The sequence below is a fragment of the Urocampus carinirostris genome, chromosome 1 (genome assembly GCF_059441175.1).
Source record: "Urocampus carinirostris isolate Australia breed hairy pipefish chromosome 1, RoL_Ucar_1.0, whole genome shotgun sequence".
In the NCBI taxonomy this organism is placed as follows: domain Eukaryota; kingdom Metazoa; phylum Chordata; class Actinopteri; order Syngnathiformes; family Syngnathidae; genus Urocampus; species Urocampus carinirostris.
Genome location: NC_142349.1, coordinates 76,538,467 through 76,557,071, shown reverse-complemented (window position 1 = coordinate 76,557,071; position 18,605 = coordinate 76,538,467). Strand labels below are relative to the sequence as shown.

Below are 18,605 nucleotides of genomic sequence, written 5' to 3'. Positions count from 1 at the left end.
CCGCCCTGGCTTACGATTGGTTTTTGATCCCGACCATGTCTTGCTCTCCCAGTCCCGGCTACCGACCAGTTTCCCGCCCCCGACACCGCCATCGCTCGCTACGGAAGATCCACTTCCGTGTTTGGATCACAAGCCGAGTACGAGAGCGAACACCGGATTATGGGCGCACCCCTTCCTCGTTCCTTCAATAAAACTTGTGGTAAACGTTACGCGAGTGGGTCCTGTTTCCGTTATGGTCCTGACAGTATTGCTTTTTCTTCTTTTATCTATTTTTCCTTTTATTTCTTTTTTTCCTGTTTTTGTCTTTTTCTCTATATCATCTCCCTTTTTAAGTCATTCTGTGGATAATGTTACCAAAAATGGTAATGTGGGGATTAAAGCAACCAAAACAACCCAAAGAGTCGTTTGGGAGTCGAAAAGGTCGACTCTTATAAGTGAGCTGAGCCGAAAAAGCCGGTTCTCTAAGAATGGTTGGAATTCTTATCTCTACAATTAAACACAGTGTTTCATATTTGCTCAGAGAAATGATTTGACATACAAGTAACAAAGGTCGTTACTTTCCCCGGTAAATGGTAAAATGGTTTGCATTTTAATAGCGCTTTTCATGTCAATGAATATCTCTCAAAGCGCTTTACAATGTACTTCACACTTACCCAGGTAAGTAGTTACATTTACAACAGAGTAACTGAGTTACTGACTCCTTTTTGGAAGAAATTGTGAGTCACAATAACTAATTCCCATTTTGAAGTAAGCTTCTGAAGTTATATACTATTTTCTACGCTGTTTTATTCCACTCGTCCTCAAAAATACTTGTCCTAAGTTTGACCTCAGCCTTGAGTGCAATTCTTCAGAAGGGTATCGTAAACCCCTTTGCTTTGGAATGTGTCTTTGGTTTCCATCTGTGCAGATAACAATTATATGGATGGGTATTGCGAAGATTAGTGTGTAAAATATGTGATTATTGTAACTATTATAATTATTGATATCTGACCTATGTAATAAGTATATCCATGAGATTTTGTTGTATTGGACACAAGAGGAGCTATCTATAAAATGTATTTAATAGGCAAGATAAAGGGGTAGGAAAAATAAACATCTGCTTCTGACTACCCCTTTTCGAACATGTTATGTGACATTATTTTGTTGTTGACTCATTGTTTTTGTCCTGTTTTTATTTTTATGTTCGAAATAAAAGTTTTCATTCATTCATTCATTCATTCATTCATTATATCACCCCGCCTTGGGGGTAGGACGACGACCTATCACCCTTCTCCCAAGCTTCAAAGGAGATTGGGAAATTTGCATCAACACGGCACGGACCAATCAGCCAGAGGCTTGGTCATAAAAGTGGGCAACCCTGGAGCCCCCGTCGCTGTCTTTCTCCACACGATTGAAATTGGTAAGGAAGACAGATCCGATTTGTTCAACTCTTTGATTCGGCTGAATAAATTGATATGTGGACTACGCTCGTCGTTAAATTTCTCCGACTTCTGGACTGTAAGGGTTTAGACAAGACAGGTGAAGTGTCTTCGGAGTCCGATTTCAGTTTCATAAATGAAGAAACCTTACAGTTTCATTCTTTTCTCTCATTTCCCTCTCGCATGTTTACCCTGGAGGGCCACGTCTATTCCGCTCTCATACAATGTCTCACCACGTTGATATTCATAACAATCAAACCTACTCTATTCTGTCTAGTTCTACGTCTTCTACGGTATCCAGTCCATTTTTGTGTAATAAAATACTGTTTTAAGCAATAAGAGAACAAAATCCCCTCCTAAAATACAGACATGGATTGAAATACAATCAAAACAAAATGAGGAGTATTATATATAAAATGGGTTTATGACAGGGCACAGAGTAACCATGTGAGGAAAGGGACCTGAGGGAGGGTTATCCGCACTGATGGCAGCAGACGGCCGTTGAACCGTTGTGGGGCTCAAAATGAGGAAACACTGAAATATAAATATTGAGATAAAAACAACTGCGGAATAAAGGATTTTATACATTTGACTATAAAGGATTTTATACGATTGACTCATAATGCGATGAAGATTTTCACTGAGTGGGTTTTAGTTCAATGTACAAGGTCAGGGCAGGCTGTTCCAAATGCAGAATATTTTGTCTAGGGAATTTTGATAACAGGACTCTGAATTTGCTGACGACAAGGCAATTCCTTGGCACGCCCATGGGAGGAGCCGGCACACCATCTTGCCGGGAGACGTGGGCCGATAAGAGAAAGCTAAAGGACTTCAGAAGAAGGCTTTCCACATTCGCTTCGGCCGTCTTCGATGGAGTACACTTAGTTTTTCTGTCTGGAAAATAAATCCGCCCCCGTGTGAAAATGGCGGCTTCCTGGTCATTTTTCTCTCAAGAAACGAGTGTGCATAAATTGTTGGATGAATGTAGGTTGTGTTTGGTAAACGGTAGATTTTGATAATAAATTCCCAACAGGAATAAAATATAAAAACCTGAAGTAATAGTAAAGTATTGTCAGGACCAGAACGGAAACAGGACCCAATCGCGTAACGTTTCTCACAAGTTTATAGAGAGAGAGAAAGCGATTCGGCGCTCGCTAGACGCAGGAAGCAAGTCGCACTTGCAATCGGATCGTCATCTGAATATGGAGGTGGATATAGCGGGCGATGGCGGTGTCAGGGACGGAAAAACAGGTTGATAGACGGGACAGGGGAGCAAAAACGTGGTCGGGGTCAGAAACGAGTCGTAAGCCAGAAAAGGGGAGAAGACGAGAAGCGGAAAGAGGTCGGAAGCCGGGACGGGAGACCAGACGTGGTCAGGATCAAAAACAGGTCGAAGCCATGGACAGACGGGAGCAAAAAACGGGACAGGTGGGAGTCGGGGTCGAAAAAGGATTGCTTAGTGTTCATTTTTTAGCCAATCGAGGGTCGAATTTCAGCCCACCGACCGCTCGTTTAACCCTCCACACCAGGAAGTGTCCAAGACACGCTAATGCTAACGCGCATGTCATCGGATGCTAACAGAAAAGTCATTTTGATGTTCTTTTGACAAATGCTCAGCCAATCAGATGTCATCAAAGACACCGGTGTCCAAAATGCGGCTCGCGGGCCGGATCAGGCCCGCCAAGGTTTCGAATTCGGCCCGCCAGACAACACCCAGAGAAGCACAGTAGAAAAATCAACTGCAGTTTGAAATATGTCCACTTGGTGTTGCCAACTCCAGGCACCATTTGTAAAGCCTCTGGAGCTATATTAGTTTCTCTTTCTTATTCTCTCTCTCTTTTTCAGTCTCTTTCTTAATCTTTCTTTCTATATTTTACTTTTTCTCTCTCTTCTTTATTCATTTTTCACGTTTTTATTCTTTTGCTTCTCTCTCTTCTTCTACTCTTCTGTCTCTCCCTGTCTTTTTCTTTTTTTCGCTTTATCTCTCCTACTCTCATTTTCTATCTTTCTTTTTTCTCTCTTTCACTCTTTCTCTCATTTCTCTTTCTTGCTCTTTTTCATTCGGTCTTTTTAGCTCTGTCTTTTGCACTCTTGTTTTTCTCTTTCCTTTCTCTCTCGCTCTCTGTTCTCTCTCTGAAAATTCTCTCTGTCTTTCCCTCACTTTCTCTTGTCTTTTATTTCTCTTTCTTTCTCATTTTTCGTCTCTCTTTTTCTCTCTCTCTCTCTTTCTCTCTTTAATCTACGATTCCGTCCCTCGTGAGAATTTTGATCTTAAAAGATAAAACTGGATTCTAATGTAGAATTTTTTAAGAAATAGATCTAGCCTAAAGAGCAACTCCTTAAAGACTTTTTGTTGAGATTATTATTTGTACCGAGAGGTACAAAGGCCATTTGTACGATTCAATTTTAAAAGAAAGGAGGTTGAGTAGGATTATTAGCATTAGCGTTAAGCTAATAGACTAATGACTAAGATTTGTGTTTGTTTTAAAGCGAAACTGACATGCTTAATCACACACAGGTTCACTTTGTCAGTCCTTGTTAGTCATTTAGGTAGACATTGGATCATTCAGAAGTCATCAGGTAACCTTCTGTCTTGAGACATTTTGATCTAGAGCTAAAACTTCCATTTTAAAAGCGGAAAATGCAATGTAAAATGATGGTGCATGCTACGTTCATATCAGTGTTAGCATTAGCATTAGCATTAAGCTACCTGGATAAAGACTAAGCTCTGTGTTTGTCTCAAAGCAAAATGATTTTTCTTTCAACCTATGACCTTTTGTTTTGGAGGGAAAACTGCCATTTTGAAAACTGACAAACGCTAATTAGCATTAGCATTAGCATTAAGCTAGCTCAATAAAGACTTAGCTCTGTGATTGTCTCAAAGCAAAATGATTTCTCTTTCGACCTATGACCTTTTGTTTTGGAGGGAAAACTGCCATTTTGAAAACTGACCAACGTGAATTAGCATTAGCATTAAGCTAGCTCAATAAAGACTAAGCTCTGTGTTTGTCTCTGAGCAAAATGATTTCTCTTTCCACTTATGACTTTTTGTTTTGGAGGGAAAACTGCCATTTGGAAAACAGACAAACGCTAATTAGCATTAGCATTAAGCTAGCTCAATAAAGACTTAGCTCTGTGTTTGTCTCAGAGCAAAATGATTTCTCTTTCGATCTATAACGTTTTGTTTTGGAGGGAAAACTGCCATTTTGAAAACTGACAAACGCTAATTAGCATTAGCATTAGCATTAAGCTAGCTCAATAAAGACTAAGCTCTGTGTTTGTCTCAAAGCAAAATAATTTCTCTTTCGGCTTATGACCTTTTGTTTTGGAGGTAAAACGGCCATTTTGAAAATTGACAAACGCTAATTAGTATTAGCATTAGCATTAAGCTAGCTGAATAAAGACTAAGCTCTGTGTTTGTCTCAAAGCAAAATGATTTCTCTTTCAACCTATGACTTTTTGTTTTGGAGGGAAAACGGCCATTTTGAAAACTGACAAACGCTAATTAGTATTAGCATTATCATTAAACTAGCTCAATAAAGACTTAGCTCTGTGTTTGTCTCAAAGCAAAATGATTTCTCTTTCCACTTATGACTTTTTGTTTTGGAGGGAAAACTGCCATTTTGACAACTGACAAACGCTAATTAGCATTAGCATTAAGCTAGCTCAATAAAGACTAAGCTCTGTGTTTGTTTCAAAGTAAAATGATTTCTCTTTCAACCTATGACCTTTTGTTTTGGAGGGAAAACTGCCATTTTGAAAACTGACAAACGCTAATTATCATTAGCATTAAGCTAGCACACCAGAGACTAAGAGACTGGTGTTTTTTATAGAGGTAAAAACTGCGTTGTTAAAAAAATGAACGCTCATCAATTCAAAAGAAACGGACGACGTAATATTTCAAAAATGAAGCGTTTCCGTCATTTTTTTCTTTCGGGCGAGGCGCGTCCGTCACGTGCCTCGTGCGAGGGAGGAAGGAGTAAATAGGTCAGAGCAGCTGAGGGAGAAGTGCTACTTTCCCGTCTCTTGCACCGAAGTCGGCTTTCACCTTTTGCGCCCATCGACTCCGTCTCCGTGCGCGGACGGTATCGTTTCCCATCATGCATCAGTCCGAAAGTGTCATCGTATTTTGAAAAATCCAATTACTCGAAGGTCAAGTGAGTCGCTCGGGCTCGTTGCCGCCAAATGTCCGCAAAGTCCGAGGATGCCTTGTCCTCGCTCGTCTTCCTGTTCCTATCTCTATTTCTGTTCCTGTCTCCATACCCGTTCCTGTCTCTTTTCCTATTCCTGTCCCCATTCCTGTCTCCGTTCCTGTTGCAGTTCCTATCTGTATTTCTGTTCCTCTCCCTGTCCCTGCCTCTTTTCCTATTCCGGTTTCTGTTCCTGTCTCTTTTCCTATTCCTGTCCCCATTCCTGTCCTTGTTCTGCTCCCATTCCTGTTCCTGTCGCCGTTCCTATCTCTATTTTTCTTCCTGTCCCTGTTCCTGGCTCTTTTCTTATACCTGTCCCCATTCCTGTCTCTGTTCTGTTCCCGTTCCTGTCTCTTTTCCTATTTCTGTCCACATTCCTGTCTCCGTTCCTGCTACCGTTCCCGTTCCTGTCCCAGTTCCTATCTCTATTTTTGTTCCTGTCCCTGTTCCCGTTCCTGTCGCTGTTCCTATCTCTATTTTTCTTCCTGTCCCTGTTTCTGGCTCTTTTCCTATACCTGTCCCCATTTCTGTCCCTGTTCCCGTTCCTGTCGCTGTTCCTATCTCTATTTTTCTTCCTGTCTCTGTTCCTGGCTCTTTTCCTATACCTGTCCCCATTCCTGTCGCTGTTCTGTTCCCGTTCCTGTCTCCTTTCCTATTCCTGTCCACATTTCTGTCTCCGTTCCTGCTACTGTTCCTGTTCCTGTCCCCGTTCCTATCTCTATTTTTGTTCCTGTCCCTGTTCCCGTTTCTGTCGCTGTTCCTATCTCTACTTTTCTTCCTGTCCCTGTTCCTGACTCTTTTCCTATACCTGTCCCCATTCCTGTCTCTGTTCTGTTCCCGTTCCTGTCTCTTTTCCCATTCCTGTCCACATTCCTGTCTCCCTTCCTGCTACCGTTCCTGTTCCTGTCCCCGTTCCTGTCCCCGTTCCTATCTCTGTTTTTGTTCCTGTCCCTGTTCCTGTTTCTGTCGCTGTTCCTATCTCTATTTTTCTTCCAGTCCCTGTTCCTGGCTCTTTTCCTATACCTGTCCCCATTCCTGTCTCTGTTCTGTTCCCGTTCCTGTCTCTTTTCTTATCCCTGCCCACATTTTTGTCTCCGTTCCTGCTACCGTTCCTGTTCCTGTCCCTGCTCCTATCTCTATTTTTGTTCCTGTCCCTGTTCCCGTTTCTGTCGCTGTTCCTATCTCTATTTTTCTTCCTGTCCCCATTCCTGTCTCTGTTCCTGTTAAAAGGTCCATGGGATGAAAGCGGTTGTGTAAGTAGGAGAGAGCACAAAAAGTGTAGGGAAGTTGTTTTAGGAAAGCACGTTCAGGTGGAGACTGATCTATTAGCTCTTATCATAACACTAGTAAAGTGAGCCAATTTTTATTCAGCCTTTCTCAAGGAAAGACAAAAAGAAGGGAACATTTTTTTAAGAAAGGAATAAGAAATAGGGAAGAAGAAATGAGAAAAAAAAGGAAAAAAGGAATACAAAGAAAAGAAGGGGAAAATAAAATAAAAAAGGAAAAAAAAGAAAAAGGGAAAGAAAGAAAAGAAATGAATTGAGGAGGACAAGAGGACAAAAACAAAATAATATATGCATTTTTCTCTCTACTTTTCCTTTTTTAATTTTTATTTAATTTATTTTTTTTCATTCTTCTTCTTTTTTTGTCCTCTTTTTCTTCGCATTTTTCATTTTTTTCTCTTTTATTTCTCTTCGTTTCAAAAGTAATAAGGTACGTTTTGGTCACTTTGAGTCGCAGTGTTTTGTCTTCTTCCGTTGTGCATTGTGATTTCTAGATTTTTCTTTTTAGTTTATCTCTCTCACAGTGGACATGCACCTACCATGGAAATTTTTCTTAGTTGTTACTATTAACAAAATGATCAAGTATTCCGCAAAAATTTGTACTTAAATAAATTTGAAATAAGGAAAAGTATCTACTAATGTCAGGACCAGGACAGGAAGAAGAACCCAATCGCGTAACGTTACTCACAGTTCATTGGGGAGAAAAGGAATGAGTGCACAATCGATCCAGAGATTGTTGGTCGCGGAAGTAGATCGATCGGAACGAGGAAGTGGTCAAAATCAAACGGATAGGGGCGAGAACAAAACAGGAGCAAAACACGGGCAAAAACGGGGATTCACAGGGCGAGAACAAAACAGGAGCAAAACACACAGGAAAAACGGAGATTCTCAGGGCTACGTATCACAACAGAGTTTAGCGGGAGTTTCACAGACGGACCGACAAAAGGGGACTGTCAGGACGGCGTTTAAATACTGACAGGGAGCCAATCCGTCAACAAGCTTCAGCTGGCACCCACGGGCGGTGCCAATTGGGCGCCGTGGCAACCCTGACAAAACCTGGTGCCACACGGCAGGGACCAATTGGGCGCCATGGCAACCGTGACAACTAATCATGCTTTTCTTAAATTTAAATAATAAAAAAACTAAAAATGATAAAAGTATCTTCTAATGAGGCACGGCTTTATTTACCCTTTTTTTTCCTGTTTATTCAAGGACCTTTTACCTGAGTATTAAATGATCTTCTTGATCGTATCTTCTAATGAGGCAGGACTTAATTTATCCTTTTTTTTTAATTTATTCGAGGACATTTTACCTGAGTATTAAATGATCTTCTTGATTGTATCTTCTAATGAGGCACGGCTTTATTTATCCTTTTTTTTCCCGTTTATTCAAGGACCTTTTACCTGAGTATTAAATGATTTTTTTGAGTGTATCTTCCAATGAGGCACGGCTTAATTCATCCTTTTTTTTTCCTGTTTATTCGAGGACATTTTACCTGAGTATTAAATGATCTTCTTGATCGTATCTTCTAATGAGGCATGGCTTAATTTACCACTTTTTTTTCCTGTTTGTTCAAGGACCTTTTACTTGAGTATTAAACGATCTTCTTGATTGTATCTTCTAATGAGGCACGGCTTAATTCATCCTTTTTTTTTCCTGTTTATTCGAGGACATTTTACCTGAGTATTAAATGATCTTCTTGATCGTATCTTCTAATGAGGCAGGGCTTAATTTATACTTTTTTATTTATTTATTCAAGGACATTTTACCTGAGTATTAAATGATCTTCTTGATCGTATCTTCTAATGAGGCACGGCTTAATTTACCCTTTTTTTCCTGTTTATTCAAGGACCTTTTACTTGAGTATTAAACGATCTTCTTGATTGTATCTTCTAATGAGGCACGGCTTAATTCATCCTTTTTTTTTCCTGTTTATTCGAGGACATTTTACCTGAGTATTAAATGATCTTCTTGATCGTATCTTCTAATGAGGCATGGCTTAATTTACCACTTTTTTTTCCTGTTTGTTCAAGGATATTTTACCTGAGTATTAAATGATCTTCTTGATCGTATCTTCTAATGAGGCAGGACTTAATTTATACTTTTTTTTTTTTTTATTCGAGGACATTTTGCCTGAGTATTAAATGATCTTCTTGATCGTATCTTCTAATGAGGCACGGCTTAATTTACCCTTTTTTTCCCTTTTTATTCAAGGACATTTTACCTGAGTATTAAATGATCTTCTTGATCGTATCTTCTAATGAGGCATGGCTTAATTTACCACTTTTTTTTCCTGTTTGTTCAAGGATATTTTACCTGAGTATTAAATGATCTTCTTGATCGTATCTTCTAATGAGGCAGGGCTTAATTTATACTTTTTTATTTATTTATTCAAGGACATTTTACCTGAGTATTAAATGATCTTCTTGATCGTATCTTCTAATGAGGCACGGCTTAATTTACCCTTTTTTTCCTGTTTATTCAAGGACCTTTTACTTGAGTATTAAACGATCTTCTTGATTGTATCTTCTAATGAGGCACGGCTTAATTCATCCTTTTTTTTTCCTGTTTATTCGAGGACATTTTACCTGAGTATTAAATGATCTTCTTGATCGTATCTTCTAATGAGGCATGGCTTAATTTACCACTTTTTTTTCCTGTTTGTTCAAGGATATTTTACCTGAGTATTAAATGATCTTCTTGATCGTATCTTCTAATGAGGCAGGACTTAATTTATACTTTTTTTTTTTTTTATTCGAGGACATTTTGCCTGAGTATTAAATGATCTTCTTGATCGTATCTTCTAATGAGGCACGGCTTAATTTACCCTTTTTTTCCCTTTTTATTCAAGGACATTTTACCTGAGTATTAAATGATCTTCATGACTGTATCTTCTAATGAGGCACGGCTTAATTTACCACTTTTTTTCTGTTTAATCAAGGATATTTTACCTGAGTATTAAATGATCTTCTTGATCGTATCTTCTAGTGAGGCACGGCTTAATTTACCCTTTTTTTTTCCCTGCTTAATCTGAGTATTAATTGATCTTCTTGGTCGTATTTTCGATGATAAACGGTTTATTTTATCAATTTTTTTATTAGTAAGAAGTTTGTTTTGTCCGCCACCTATTTTTCTTCTCCAACGAGATTCGATTTGATTATTAAACGATCTTGTTTTTTTTAATCATCCTAAATAAGCAGTTTGTTCGACCCCCTCGGGAAAATAGGGGGGTTGCGGGACCCCGGGGGCCAATAACTGACATCGTAAAGAACATGGGACAAACCGACCTTCGTTTGACCTTACCGAAATCTGCGGAAAAAAAAAACATAAAATAAATTCAAAATCATGCTTGCTAGCAATGGTAGCTCACCTCCTCCCATTGGTGGATGTATCGAATGAGCCTGGAGAGCCTGAGGAGCCTCAGAAGACTCAAGATCTTGGTGAACCGAACGATCCGGAGAGCCCGGGCCGTCTTGTAGACCTCCGAATCGATCCCTTTCTCCACGATGAGGAAGATGTAATCCACCGGGATGGAGGAGATGAAGTCCACGATGAACCAGGTCTTCAGGTACTTCTTCTTGATGGTGTCGGGGTCCAGGATGATGTCCGAGTTGTCCTCGATGATGATGCCCGTGCGGAAGTTGAGGACCAGGTCCATCAGGAAGAAGGTGTCGGAGACCACGTTGAAGATGATCCAGGGCGTGGTGGTCTCCTCTTTGAAGAAGGTGATGCCCACCGGGATGATGATCAGGTTGCCCACCATGAACAGCAGCATGGTGAAATCCCAGTAGAACCTGGACAGGAACCCAAACCAAAACCTTAGAAGATCAGAAGGAACACGCTTTCTACAGGAGATAAAGGTCTCAAAAGCGTCCTAAAGAGGTTAGATTTTGGGTGTGCTTCCTCAGGTAGCCACAAGGTGGCGCTACACTGTGATGGGATGTGAACAGGATGTGGTCACGCCAGCTGCGGCTCATTGACAGATTGTCTTTCCGTTTATTTAAGCTCAGTGCTCTCACTCTTCCTTTGTCAATCCATCATAGAACCTCCGCCCCGCAAGACGTGAGTTTTGACTCCGTCCTGTTTCCTGTTGGTATTCCCTGTCCGGTATTGTTCCCGTTTATTTTTGTCCTGTTTCATTTCGTTTTCCAGTTTTGTTTCAGTCTATTTTTGTCCTGTTTATTATTTTCTCGAGTTTTCGTTCCCGTCTAGTTTCTCCTGTTTATTTTCGATATCCTGTTTCAGTATCTATCCTATCTGTCCCATCCTGTCCGGTATCCTCCCCATCTGTCCGATATCAACTCGGGCAATTGGAATCGATCCCTGTTCCTGTCTCTTTTCCTATTCCTGTCCCCATTCCTGTCTCCGTTCCTGTTCCCGTTCTTGTCTCTTTTCCTATTCCTGTCCCCATCCCTGTCTCCGTTCCTGCTCCTGCTCATGTTCCTGTCCCTGTTCCTGTCTTTTTCACTGTTTCTGTCTTTATCCCTGTTCCCGTTCCTGCTCCTGTCCTTGTTCCTGTTCCTGTTGCCATGGGAAACGCTGTAAATATAAGGTGAGTAAATATATCTTAAAATACAAGTTTAAAATAAAGTTTAAAATAAATGACGGAAACATTTCTTGATTTTGATATCGTTAAAAAAAAAAACTTTGTAGGTATGACTAAAAAAAGCCAAGGGTCAAAAACAAAAACGGATATTTTTGTCAGCTTGAAACTATAGACCATAAGTCACCTGTTTAATTTCAGTTTTCAGTTTTGTTTGCGCCTATTTTTGTCCTGTTTATTATTTTCTCCAGTTTTCGTTTCGGTCTAGTTTCTCCTTTGTTTTCGATATTGTGATTTATTATCTATCCTGTCTGTCCCGTCCTGTCTGGTATCGACCCCATCTGTTTGATATCAACTGGGGCAATTGGAATCGATCCCTGTTCCTGTCTTTTTTCCTATTCCTGTCCCCATTCCTGTCTCCGTTCCTGTTCCCGTTCTTGTCTCTTTTCCTATTCCTGTCGCCATCCCCGTCTCCGTTCCTGCTCCTGTTCCTGTCCCTGTTCCTGTCTTTATCCCTGTTCCTGGTCTTTTTCCTGTCCCTGTTCCTGTTTCTGTTCCTGTCTTTATCCCTGTTCCTGGTCTTTTTCCTGTCCCTGTTCCTGTTTCTGTTCCCGTTCAAAATAAATGACAGAAACATTTCTTGATTTTAATATCGTTGAAAAAAAATAACTGTTGTAGGTATGACTAAAAAAGCCAAGGGTCAAAGACAAAAACGGATATTTTCATTTCATTTAAAGGACACATATCCTGTCTTTGTCAGCTTGAAACTATAGACCATAAGTCACCTGTTTGATTTGGGTTTCCTTTATTTTCGATATCGTGATTTATTATCTATCCTGTCTGTCTTGTTCTGTCCGGTATCGACCCCATCTGTTTGATATCAACTCGGGCAATTGGTATCGATCTCGTCAGCCTCTGACTTCCTGTCTTTCCACGCCAGACCGCTGCCTCACGTGCATGACTCCTCATTTCTTGTATAATAAAAAGCTTGGGTGAGAAACGTCACGCATTTGGGTCCTGATCCTGTTCCGGTTCATGACACTAAAGTGATATTCTTCAGTAATCACAAGGAAAATCTAGACCTGGCTGTGAAAATGGATGGTGTTGCCAGAGACAATATATCAGGAATACATTTTTTCAGAGGTACAATAGACCGTAAATTAGAGTGATAAACACACATCAGACAGATACAAACTAAGGTATCTAAGAGCATCTCAATTATAAAGCAAGCCAAATTTGTTTGAAACTATAATGCATTGTAAATATTTGTACTGTAAGTACAATTTTTTCAAGTTTTTTCATTCTTGCAAACTGATTAAAAAGTATTTTCCACTACTTTTTATTTCCTGGCACGTATTCATTTTGATTTCTAGAGAATAATCCATTTTTACAAATTGTTTTTTAGATAATTGATTGAAGTCATTTCTAGTTCTTATTATTTGTCATTTACCCAGTCAAAACCAGAATAGGATTAGGACCCAAACGCGTGACGTTTTCACACGAGCCTTTTATTTGACGGGAAATGTTTCATTATCTATCCTGTCTGTCCCGTCCTGTCCGGTATCGACCCCATCGGTCCGATATCAACTCGGGCAATTGGAATCGGTCTCGTCGGTCTCTGGCTTCCTGTCTTTTCGGGCCAGACCAGTTGCCTAACATGCATGACTCCCCATATCCCTTTAAATGAAAGGCTTGTGTGAGAACGTCACGCGATTGGGTCCTGATCCTTTTTCGGTTCATGACAGACCCACCGCAGGAAGTGATGCCCGGACCACCCTGTCGGTTAAGGAATTTGTGAACTAAGGTTTCAACTTAACAACCCCCCCCTCCCCAAAGATTTGTCCAGTATCTTTTATGCATTAGCTCCGGAGGTAGAGCGCTCGTCTTGGGATCAAGAGGTCGCAGGTTCGATTCCCGGCTCCTGCGTGTTATATGTGGAAGTGTCCTTGGGCAAGACGCTGAATCCCTAATGCCTCTAATAAGCAGGTAGTCGCATTGCATGGCTGTACGGACGCTATTGGTGTGTGAGTGCGTGTGAATGGGTAAGTGTGAAGCACATTGTAAAGCGCTTTGGGAGGTCTCCGTTGCCTTGAAAAGCGCTATAGAAATACAGACCATTTACCATTGACCATTGAAATCAAGGGTGTCCAACTCATTTGAACTCAGGGGCCACACAATAGAACAAACATTCTGTCGGGGGCCGGACTAGTAGATTAAAGAGAAAGAAAAAGAGAGATAAAGAAATAAGAAAAAGAGGGAGGGAAAAGAAGAGACGGCGGGACAAAAAAAGAAAAAGAGAGAGAGAGCGTGAGAAACAAAAGATAAAAAGTCGTGAGAGAGGGGGAAAAGAAAGGGAGAGGAAGAAAGAAATCCAAAGAGAAATAGAAAAACAGAAGGAGAGAAAAGAGAAAAGAAAGCCAAAGGGTAGGAAGAGAGAAAGAGAAAAGAGAGAAAAGGAAAAAAGAAAGTTAGAGCAAAAGAGGTTAAAAGACACAGAGAGAGAAAGAGACAAAGAGCAACAAAGGAAGAGAAAAAGAGAGACACGGAGAGTGAAAGAGACAGAGTGGGAGAAAAGGGGTGGAAAACAAAGAGAGAGAGAGAGAGAGAGAGAGAGAGAGAGAGAGAGAGAGAGATAAAAATACAAGTACAGTGTCTTTGTTCGAGGCACCTGGCTTTGGCAACATCAAGTTGACATTTTTCAACCTGCAGCTCGTTTTTCTCTTGCGCTTCTCCGAGTGTCGTCTCGCGGGCCGGATTCAATCCCTTAGCGGGCCTGATCCGGCCCGTGGGCCGCCTCTTTGACACCTATGATTTAAATGATGTCTACAAAACCTGAAACACATGGATATTTTTTGCAGAGTATGACGGCGGTCGTGACGTAAAACGAGAAAACTAGGTGAGGTTTGCCCCCCCCCCTCCCTCCCCCCATCCAAAACGAGATGCATGTCACTGCAGGACAGGTGCAACGCTGAGTCACATCCCCCCCTGAACCCCCCCTCCCCGAAACCATTTATTTAAGAATCTCTAAGACAAGGGCGAAAAGCTGCTAGCTCCATTTGCTAACTTAGCATGGCAGGAGCTGTCCACTCTCCACGGTGCTGAAACATTTCCTGACACCCACATTAAAAAAGAATCCAGCGAGCTTATTAAAGGAGCATGAGATATAAATTTCTTGCTCTTGTCTCAAGGTGACATTCCCGCACTCGTGCAAGCTTTGTTTTTGTTTCGCGAGGCAAATGGCAAAAAAAGAAATAGAAAACGTGGGTCGCATGCTGCGTTTGGGTCTCCTTTACGAGTGCAAAGGAGGAAAACTGTTGAGGAGACACCAAGAAAATGTCTTTTTCACTCGGGGGCAAAATTTGTCCTTACGAATACAAAAACTACTATTTTTGGAGTCCATTTCATCCAACACAACCCTAATCTGTCACGGTTGCCATGGCGCCCAATTGGCCCCGCCCATGTGGCGCCGGCTGCGATTGGCTTTCCTTCTATTTAAGCTCAGTGCTCTCACTCTTTGTCAGCCCGTCAACAAGCTTCTACCCCGCAGTGGGTTTCGACTCAATCCTGTTCCTGTTGGTATTTCCTGTCCAGAAATTTTCCCGTTTATTTTGTCCTGTTTCATTTCGGTTTCCATTTTTTTTCCATCTGTTTTTGTCCCGTTTATTATTTTCTCCTGTTTTTGTTCCCGTCTAGTTTGTCCTGTTTAGTTTCATTATCTATCCTGTCTGTCCCGTGCTGTCCGGTATCAACCCCATCTGTCCAATATCTGCTTGTTCCTGTTTCTTTTTGTCCTGTTTAATATCGGTTTCCAGTTTCGTTCCCGTCTATTTTTGTCCCGTTTATTATTCTCTCCAGTTTTTGTTCCCGTCTAGTTTGTCCTGTTTATTTTAGATATCCTGTTTCATTATCTATCCTGTCTGTCCCGTCCTGTCCGGTATCGACCCCATCTGTCCGATATCTGCTTGTTCCCGTTTATTTTTGTCCTGTTTAATATCGGTTTCCAGTATCGTTCTCGTCTATTTTTGTCCCGTTTATTATTCTCTCCAGTTTTTGTTCCTGTCTAGTTTGTCCTGTTTATTTTAGATATCCTGTTTCATTATCTATCCTGTCTGTCCCGTCCTGTCCGGTATCGACCCCATCTGTCCGATATCTGCTTGTTCCCGTTTTTTTTTGTCCTGTTTAATATCGGTTTCCAGTATCGTTCTCGTCTATTTTTGTCCCGTTTATTATTCTCTCCAGTTTTTGTTCCCGTTTAGTTTGTCCTGTTTATTTTCGCTATCCTGTTTCATTATCAATCCTGTCTGTCCCGTCCTGTCCTGTATCGACCCCATCCGTCCGATATCTGCTTGTTCCCGTTTATTTTTGTCCTGTTTAATATCGGTTTCCAGTTTCGTTCCCGTCTATTTCGTCCCGTTTATTATTCTCTCCAGTTTTTGTTCCCGTCTAGTTTGTCCTGTTTATTTTCGCTATCCTGTTTCATTATCAATCCTGTCTGTCCCGTCCTGTCCGGTATCGACCCCATCTGTCCGATATCTACTCGGGCGATTGGTATCGATCTCGTCGGTCTCTGGCTTCCTGTCCTTCCACGTCAGACCGGCTGCCTCACGTGCATGACTCCCCGTGTCCCGTAAAATAAAAGCCTTGTGTGAGAAACGTCACGCGTTTGGGTTCTTTTCCTGTTCCGGTTCATGACAGGAGTTGTAAATCCGGCATCCTCCATTTTGGATGTTTGATTCAGGAATGAATCTAGCTTGGTCACTTTAAGACATTTTTTTTAAGATTTAGATGTGTTTTGAATGTTGTATCTGAAACAGATAAACATGTTTTGGATTTTGGGTTTTGCTTCAAATCTGGTGTTGTCCTTGTTGTACAAAATAAAGATGACATTTGCGTGTTTAAAACATGATTTAAACATCAAATTTTTGGGCTTAATCTGGTCTGGTCAGTTTTAGACATGATTTTGCCATTTTTGTAGACGTTGGATTTTGGGCAAAATCTGGCCTGGTATATGTAAGACTTTTTGGTCCAGATCCGGTGTAGTCCATTTCAGACCTGATTTGGATGAGTTTTGGATGTTGGGTTCTAGGCTAAATCTGGCCTGGTCTGTTTTACATATGATTTACATATAATTTCGACCTTGTTTTATGGTCTAAATGTCAGGACCAGGACAGGGAGCAGAACCCACTCGCGTAACGTTACTCGCAGTTTATCGGGGAGAAGAGAAATGAGCGCACACTCGATCCGGGTTGGTCGCGGAAGTAGATCGATCGGAACGAGGAAGTGGTCAAAATCAAACAGATCGGGGCGAAAACAAAACAGGAGCAAAACACGGGCAAAAACGGGGATTCACAGGGCTTGACGTAACACAACAGAATTTAGCAGGAGATTCGCAGACGGACTGACAAAAGGGGACTGACAGGACAGAGTTAAATTACTGACAGGAAGCAATCTGTCAACGTGTTTCAGCTGGTGTCCATGGGCGGGGCCAATTGGGCGCCGTGGCAACCGTGACAGAACCTGGTGCCACACGGCAGGGACCAATTGGGCGCCATGGCAACCGTGACACTAAATCTGGTGTGGTCCATTTTGTAAACACAATTCCGACAACTTTAGGATGTTTGAGTTTGGGCTGAACCGAGTCTGGTTAGTTTAAGACATGATTTAGATCACAGGTGCCAAACAGGCGGCCCGCGGGCCAGATGAGGCCCGCTAAGGGATGGAATCCGGCCTGCGAGACAACACCCAGAGAAGCGCAAGAGAATAACAAGCTGCAGGTTGAAATATGTCAATTTGATGTTGCCAAAACCAGGTGCCTCCAACAAAGACACTGTACTTGTATTTATTTCTCTCTCTCTCTCTTTTCCACCCTTTTTCTCCCACTCTCTCTGTCTCTGTCTCTTTCACTCTCTGTGTCTCTCTTTTTGTCTTCCTTTGTTGCTCTTTGTCTCTTTCTCTCTCTCTGTCTTTTTAACTTCATTTGCTCTAACTTCCTTTTTTCCTTTTCTCTTTTTCTCTTCCTAACCTTTGCGCTTTCCTTTCTCTTTTCTCTCCTTCTTTCTTCCTCTCCCTTTCTTTCCCCCTCTCTCACGACTTCTCTTTTTATCTCTTTTGTTTCTCACGCTCTCTCCCTCTTTCTCTCTTTCTTTGTCCCACCCTCTCTCTTCTTTCCCCTCCCTCTTTCACTTATTTCTTTATCTCTCTTTCTCCTCAATCTACTAGTCTGGCCCTCGACAGAATATTTGTTCTATCGTGTGGCCCCCGAGTTTAAATGAGTTTGAGACCCCTGATTTTAGATGTTTCCGTTTTGGAAATGATCTGGCCTTATTCTGGACGTCGGTTTTTGATCTGGTCTGGTTTATTTGAGTTACTCCAACTGCCTCTGATTGGCTCCCTTTCACTATTTAAACCCACCCCTTTCTGTCACCCGTTGTCAGTCGGTCTGCAAACCTCCGCTCCCGCTAGGCAAGCCTGTTCGACCCAGACTTTCTCCCGTCCCGATTCCTGCGTGATTCCCGGCTCCGACCCCTTTCCTGAACCCGATTACTTTTTTGCTCCCCCGTCCCGACCACTGATCTGTTTTTTCGACACTGGGTGCAAGCCTTTTCCTCTTTCTCAATGAAACTGAGAGAAACAAACGCAAGTGGGTCCTGTCTCCGTTTCTGGTCTCTGACACTCTTGGATGTTTGATTTTGATCTGAATTCGGTCTAGTCCATTTTGGACACGATTTAGATGACTTTTGGATGTTGGATTTGGGGCTAAATTTGGTTTAGTCCAGGGGTGGGTGTCAAACTCATTTAAGCTCGGGGGCCACACGATAGAACAAACATTCTCTTGGGGGCCGGACTAGTAGATTAGAGAGAAAGAAAAAAAAAGAGAGAAAGAAATAAGAGAAAGATAGGGAGAGAAAGGTCAAGAGGGTGGGACAAAAAAACAGAGAGAGAGAGAGAGAGAGAGAGAGAGAGAGAGAGAGAGAGAGAGAGAGTGAGAAACAAGAGATAAAACAGAAATAGTGAGAGAGGGGGAAAGAAAGAGAAAGAATGAAACCCAAAGAGAAATAGAACGAGAGAAAAAGAGGAGAGAAGAGAAAAGGAGAGAGAAAGGGGAAAGACAGAAGGGGAAAGCAAGAGAGAGAGAGAAAGAGAGTAAAGGAAAAAATGAAGACAGAGCAAA

The 18,605-nt window shown here is 41.5% G+C and overlaps 1 protein-coding gene across 1 annotated transcript in view; it reads right to left on the bottom strand.

Annotated features, from left to right (window-relative positions):
• The window catches only part of LOC148377023 (potassium/sodium hyperpolarization-activated cyclic nucleotide-gated channel 2-like), a 65,615-nt gene that overhangs the window by 40,810 nt on the left and 6,200 nt on the right, over window positions 1-18,605 (bottom strand). The window contains exon 2 of the mRNA XM_088352555.1: window positions 10,262-10,685. Coding sequence (XP_088208681.1) covers window positions 10,262-10,685 — 424 coding nt within the window. The remainder of the gene's footprint in view (window positions 1-10,261; window positions 10,686-18,605) is intronic.